The sequence below is a fragment of the Phalaenopsis equestris genome, unplaced genomic scaffold, assembly GCF_001263595.1.
Source record: "Phalaenopsis equestris unplaced genomic scaffold, ASM126359v1 Scaffold211019, whole genome shotgun sequence".
NCBI lineage: Eukaryota > Viridiplantae > Streptophyta > Magnoliopsida > Asparagales > Orchidaceae > Phalaenopsis > Phalaenopsis equestris.
Window position 1 is genome coordinate 3,669 of NW_018230055.1, and position 5,915 is coordinate 9,583.

The 5,915-nt window shown below is 34.3% G+C and overlaps 1 protein-coding gene across 1 annotated transcript; it reads right to left on the minus strand.

Moving 5' to 3' along the window:
• Positions 1-1,357: 1,357 nt before the first annotated feature.
• LOC110036800 (regulatory-associated protein of TOR 2-like) lies at positions 1,358-3,440 on the minus strand. Its single transcript, XM_020741328.1, has 6 exons — positions 3,299-3,440; positions 2,737-3,090; positions 2,544-2,627; positions 2,334-2,444; positions 1,913-2,120; positions 1,358-1,591 (listed from the first exon to the last, which is right to left on the minus strand). Exons 1-6 carry the CDS (start codon positions 3,338-3,340, stop codon positions 1,470-1,472), a joined length of 921 nt encoding a protein of 306 aa, XP_020596987.1. The 5' UTR covers positions 3,341-3,440; the 3' UTR covers positions 1,358-1,469.
• Between the last annotated feature and the right edge of the window lie 2,475 nt (positions 3,441-5,915).

The following is a 5,915-nucleotide window of genomic DNA, read 5'->3' on the forward strand; positions in this document are numbered from 1 at the left end:
TGGTGTTTTGTTAGATACACCTTGTTTATACACCAGAATTTGTACCATTTTGGGTTTAGAAGGTTCTACCTTCTATCATTTATAACTTTCCCACATATCAAAAAAATTCGATGTGTAGTTCCATATATATATATATATATATATCTATATATAAAATTCATGATAAAACGTTGAACAATATTTTCATTTTTTATCAAATTCTCAGTAGATCATCATATGATCCATTAATTTATAAATATCAATGTTTCTCATAGCGTGCATGAAATTATCCCTTTTTTTTAACCCATATATGTGCTAGAATTTGAATTGAAAATATTGGGAAAGAAGACTAGCACCCAGCAATCAGATTTAGTTGGCCGAACGAACCAAGGAATCATTTCTGATTGATTTTGTTTTTCATTTTTATTTTTTATATTTTATTATTTTATTATTTTTTTAGTTATTTATTTTTTTAATTACATTTCAAGTTTTAACTTAATGATCTCGCTCGATTCTCAACCTTATTGTATGGGATATGTTCCTAAAGCTTCATCTAAATGAGATGAAAACATCTATGTAGCTAGATGGACATGAATTGTTTATTTCTTTCACAAAAAATCCAAACTGATGCAAAATTAAGAGTTTTAAGTGTATATCTAGGTCCAACTGATGAGGTCTATATTGGATTGGTTGAAAAGCTTTGCCTTGATGTCACACACTTCTCTTTGCTTCAATTTAATCTGAAATCGGGCTTAGGTAAAGGTTGGTCGGGTTTGGTCTAGCACTAGTTTAGACACCGTGGAACAAGAGAATTTTAAATGGGGAAGTAGTGGAATTTTGTCAAATTCCATCATCACGGTTCTCAAATCATGACGTCGAGCCCACTTAATGGGATAAATGTTTGTTTTTGTTGTTGTTATTGTTGTTGAGAGCTTTACATGGATTTCTAGCAAACCAAAAATAAAGATCGAAATGATTGTTAAAAAAATATGATGGCAACACACCTGGCATATCCAAGGTGAAAAAGTAGTAAGATAGTCCTTTTGTATTAATCTCATAAGGGATGAACAAATATGTTAGAAGGCAAACTAAAATGGATTAAAATCTAATGCGGAGAAAAGAAGAAATATTTAAAGAGTGAAAGGGGTAAAATAGAAAAGAAGGCAGCTAAAATAATTAAAGATTATATTAAAAAAAAGTTCAAAATAGTAACAGGAACAATTATGCTAAAAATGAATGGATTATAACAGATCCAAAAAGCCACAACAATAGATAGGCACAACAATGTAGTTTACCAATGCTTTCACAATGATAACTATAATGTTGATCATGAAAGTCTTGCAGTCCTAAATTTTTATACAAGACAGCTATAGCGTGATGTATTTAGCCACTACATGGCATCATGTCCCATTATTTGTTAAGTATCCAAAGCTTGTGGAGAGGCCGTGTTGAAAAATTGTTAGCTTAGTTTAACAAATTTTAAGAGTTATTTACATACCAACAACAACCTCAGCCAGAACTAAAGGGCTTCCATCTCCAATAAGTTGCATGAGGTCTTTGACAATCCTCAAGTCGATCTTAGACTTGTTACCCACATCACAATCCTCATCACCTAAATTTCAATCTCTAAATGAGTCAGATCCAATTTCAATAAGAGTGCCAAGAGCAAAAAATGGATGCAATTCTAACCTGAAATATAATGATTACTATATAATTCAAATAAATAAAATTGGTAAAAAAAGTAAACCTTAAATGAGCGGGGAATGGGAGAAAATGGGGGTAAACCTCTTATTGGAGCTCAGACAACAAAGGGAAGAAAATAACTAGTGTATCCTCTTGTAAACAAATAATTTGTCAATAATTTGTGCTTCATAGAAAGCCTCCAAAAATTTTTCCAAACAAAGGTACAACCATTGAAGTAAGAGAGGCTCACTCTGTGCTTCATTAGGGTTTGCAAGTTGCAGATGCTTCAAGCATACACAGAAAAGATTAGCTTGCTGGCGTGCCTCTTGTCCCCGTATGTGTCCATAAAAAATAACTGCTAAAACAAAGGAATTCATTGCCCAATATTTTGGGTAAGCATCCATGCTATCGAGAAACTTAATAAAATATGTATGACCTCCATAATTCACAAGATAAACCTGACAAGATTTTTTCCCACAAAAAAGAGGTTTCAGTTTAACAATCAAAAAAATAGTATGCTACAGTAACAAATAAAATCCAGCATTACAACTTCTTCCTCCCAACAACAAATCCTTAGTTAATTATATAAAACATAGGGAAAGGAACCATCTAATAGATCCAAACAATAATAAACAAGTACGCAAAGCAGTCAGGATGTTTATGAGAAATACATTGTCAAGAGCTAGAATTTTTGTCCAAACGAAAACGAGAATTTGTCGCAGCTCCATCGTCATTGTTTGAAGTAGCTTGAGCACATAAGGAAATATTCCAACAAGCAAGGCCTGTCGAGGAAATTTGAACATTATTCAAATCAGCATATATAAAAAAATATTTCCTTTTTTTGTAGGAAATAGCAATGATGCAATATAATGATACAGTACCTGATCTACAGCCCAATGTCCCTTGTCAAGAAATCTTCCTAGAAGCACCAATGCTTGAAATCGATGAGAATGGCCAAGTAAAACCTATAAATTTTAAAAGGATAGAAAGAGATAAATAGTCAAGCAAAATGGGTAAAATATGCAAAAAGATAAATTTGATGTTGCTGGAAATGGGAGAAAATGGGGGTAAAACCTCTGGTTGGGGCTCAGACAACAAATAGAGCAAAATAACTAGTGTATCTGCTTGTAAACCAATAATTTGTGCTTCATGAAAATCCTCCCGAAATTTTCCCAACCAAATGCACGACCATTGAAGTAGGAGATGCTCAGTTTGTGCTTCATTAGGGTTTGCAAGTTGCAGATGCTTCAAGCATACATGGAAAAGATTAGCTTGCATGCATTCCTCTTGTCCTCGTCTGTGCCCATCAACAATAACTGCTAAAACAAAGGCGGCCATTGCCCGATGTTTTGGGTAAGCATCCATGCTATCGAGAAACTTAATAAAATAGGTATGACCTCCATATTTCACAAGATCAACCTGACAAGTCTTTTTCCCACAAAAAAAAATAGAGTTTTCAGTTTCAAAATCTCAAAAATAGCATGCTACAGTAACAAACAAACTCCGACATTACAACTTCTTCCTCCCATCAGCAAATCCTTAGCTCACTAAATAGAACATAGGAAAAGAACCACCTAATGACTCCAAAAAAAAATAAACAAGCATCCAAAACAGTCAAGGCGTGTATAAGAAATACCTTGTCAAGAGCCAGAATTTTTCTCCAAATTAAAACGAGCATTCGCCGCAGCTCCACTGCCGTTGTTTGAAGCAGCTCGAGCACGTAAAGAAATATTCCAACAGGCAAGGCCTATCGAGAAAATGTAAACCTAAAAACTATGGTTTGTCTCGTCAATCACAACATTCCATTATCTATTTGCATGTATCGGATCATCGTGGAAAACAAAGAGACTAAAATATTTTTTCTCCAGCGTCCCGAAAAATCCTAACATTTAACAGCATATATGTACAATATTTGTAACCAAGGGACCGTTTGGGGCAGCTTGTGCGTTTCAGGATAAACAACTTAGGTCAAATGGGGTCTACCTGCGATCTGAATAAACTCAAACGCAGTTTCAAATAAGCTGATGAAACGGACGAACCAAACATTACAGCGGCATTTTGAAAACGCCGCCTGCACTTATAACCTGACCCAAATGGACCCTAAGACATGCCCATTTGACCTACAAATATTCAACATTCACCTACAAAATTATCACAGGAACTCTTCTTATATATTTGAAACGAAAGTCTATATAAGTAGAGGGATTAATCATAAAAAAAAGTAGTTAAGAGTAGTTAATCCCATTTCAGTCTCAACGGCTCTGATTGATTTAAAAAAAAAACCATTTTGCTGGAATCAATCCTAGCTGTCAAAAGTACATCAGACGTTCTGGATAAAAGTTATAATGTAAAGAATTTGCCCCTTTGAAATTAGCAACCGTATTGCAATAACAAAAGGATGTGCCGACCTTTGTACATCTTCTGTTTCTCATTAATAAAGGGGCACTTTCTCGTTGACGATTATTACTCCACCATCTACACCTCAACATCATTACCAGAATCTTATAAAGTATAAGAGGCTGTAATGCTATTCAGATCAAACCCCAATATTATTTTTTTATATGCTTATATCAGTTTTATTTATTTTTCTCTAATATTTTATCATTAAAATGTCTGCAGAATACATTGAAATTTTGTGGAAGGATGTAGGGAGAAGCTTATTGATGTAATTTTACTTTACTAACTTTTCATATCTATATATAGAAAGAGAGAGAGAGACACACACACACACAAAAACACACACACGTGTGTGTGTATATTTTTGTCTGTGTCGCGTACCCTAGTCTGCTGGTTGGCATTCTCGGTATAAAACCCCTCAGGTCAGGGGTTCGAATCCCCTCTGACGACGTGAGCCTTAAGGAGGTGGTACTTGAATAATTAAGCATATTAAGAGTGGTTGGATGCTCCTCCAATAGCATCTTGCCAGTTTATTTTACAATATATATTCTAGAACTTTGAATAGTTAAGCGCATTAAGAGTGGTTGGAGGCTCCTCCGATAGCATCTTGCCAATTTATTTTAAAATATATATTCTATAACTTCTCACCAAATCCATTCTCTTATTATCAGGATTGTATGATAAAATAAATGGATTATAAAAAGTAAGTTTAATTTCATTTAAAAAATAAATAAATGAAATGCTAGCTCGATCAATTTATCAAGCTCAATAGCTCAAAATAAGTATTTTAATTAAATAATAAAAATATAAGTTTTTTTTTTTTTTTGAATTTGGCCCAAATAATATATTTCCAGTAAGAAGACCAAGAGCCAGCTAAATAACTCATAATCTATAGGCCTTAAACCGCTTTGATGCAATTCTTCAAAGAGAAGAAAAAAAAAAGAGAAATTGCAGAAGCCTCTCATGCAAAATTGACAAGTATCATGATTCAAATCTATCCCAAACTTCACAAGTAAAAGTGCACAAAAAAAAGGAATTGCAAAACTGTCCCAAGAACCTGAAGAAGCATGTGCTCTTCAATGCCTAAATAACTTCCCCTCACAAAGATTCCCTCAAAGAAAACCAGGCCATCTTCTCATAAACGTGCTGATCTTCTTATAAAAACCTGATTGCAGCCAAAAACAACAGCACATAAAACGTCTACCATCCTGATAAATACACAGACTACACCCCCAAATTATTGCAAAAGAAAAGAAAAATTTCAACACAAAAACTGAATAACAAAATTATTTATAAATCTACATGCTTCCTCTGCTTCCTGAATTCCCCCACTCCTACAACTTACAAATTGAAAAATTTCATAACCAGAGACTCTCAGGCACCACAACCTGCACCACAAGCCACCCCACAGCCTGCTCCATCATAGATTTGCGGCTCTGACTCCTCCATTTTTCTATCCTTAGCTCCCTCAGCACACAGAAATACCACAAGCCAGACCAAGAGGAGCATAGAGAACAGAACTGTTCCCAAAAAAAAGAAAATTTCTTGCTTATCTTCGCCTGCAACAATACCAATTGCTGCCAGGTTCGACAACCTCCTCATCTTTTCTCTCTTCTCAGAATGAAACCCAAGCAATATATTAAATATTGACCAACTTGTCTAATGATCACTGTATATTAGTCAACATATATAGGGACATCGAATGACTAATGGAAGCTTGCATTATGGTGGGGACTCATTGCTTTTCTTTGAACGTGGATGGGTTTGGTTTCTTTATATTCTAAAGTTGAATGCAACTTGCATTATAAGGTTGAATTTAAGCATTTTGATGCGTTTACTTTTTTTTTTTTTTTTTT

What these genes read in the sequence shown, in the direction of transcription:
- LOC110036800 (XM_020741328.1), bottom strand. Translation starts at nt 3,340, where the DNA reads ATGCTCGTTTTAATTTGGAGAAAAATTCTGGCTCTTGACAAG. An exon ending in GACATTGGGCTGTAGATCAG is followed by an intron (nt 2,445 to 2,543) that starts GTACTGTATCAT and finishes TTTCCTCGACAG; the next exon opens with GCCTTGCTTGTTGGAATATT. An exon ending in AAATTCTAGCTCTTGACAAT is followed by an intron (nt 2,121 to 2,333) that starts GTATTTCTCATA and finishes AAATCTTGTCAG; the next exon opens with GTTTATCTTGTGAATTATGG.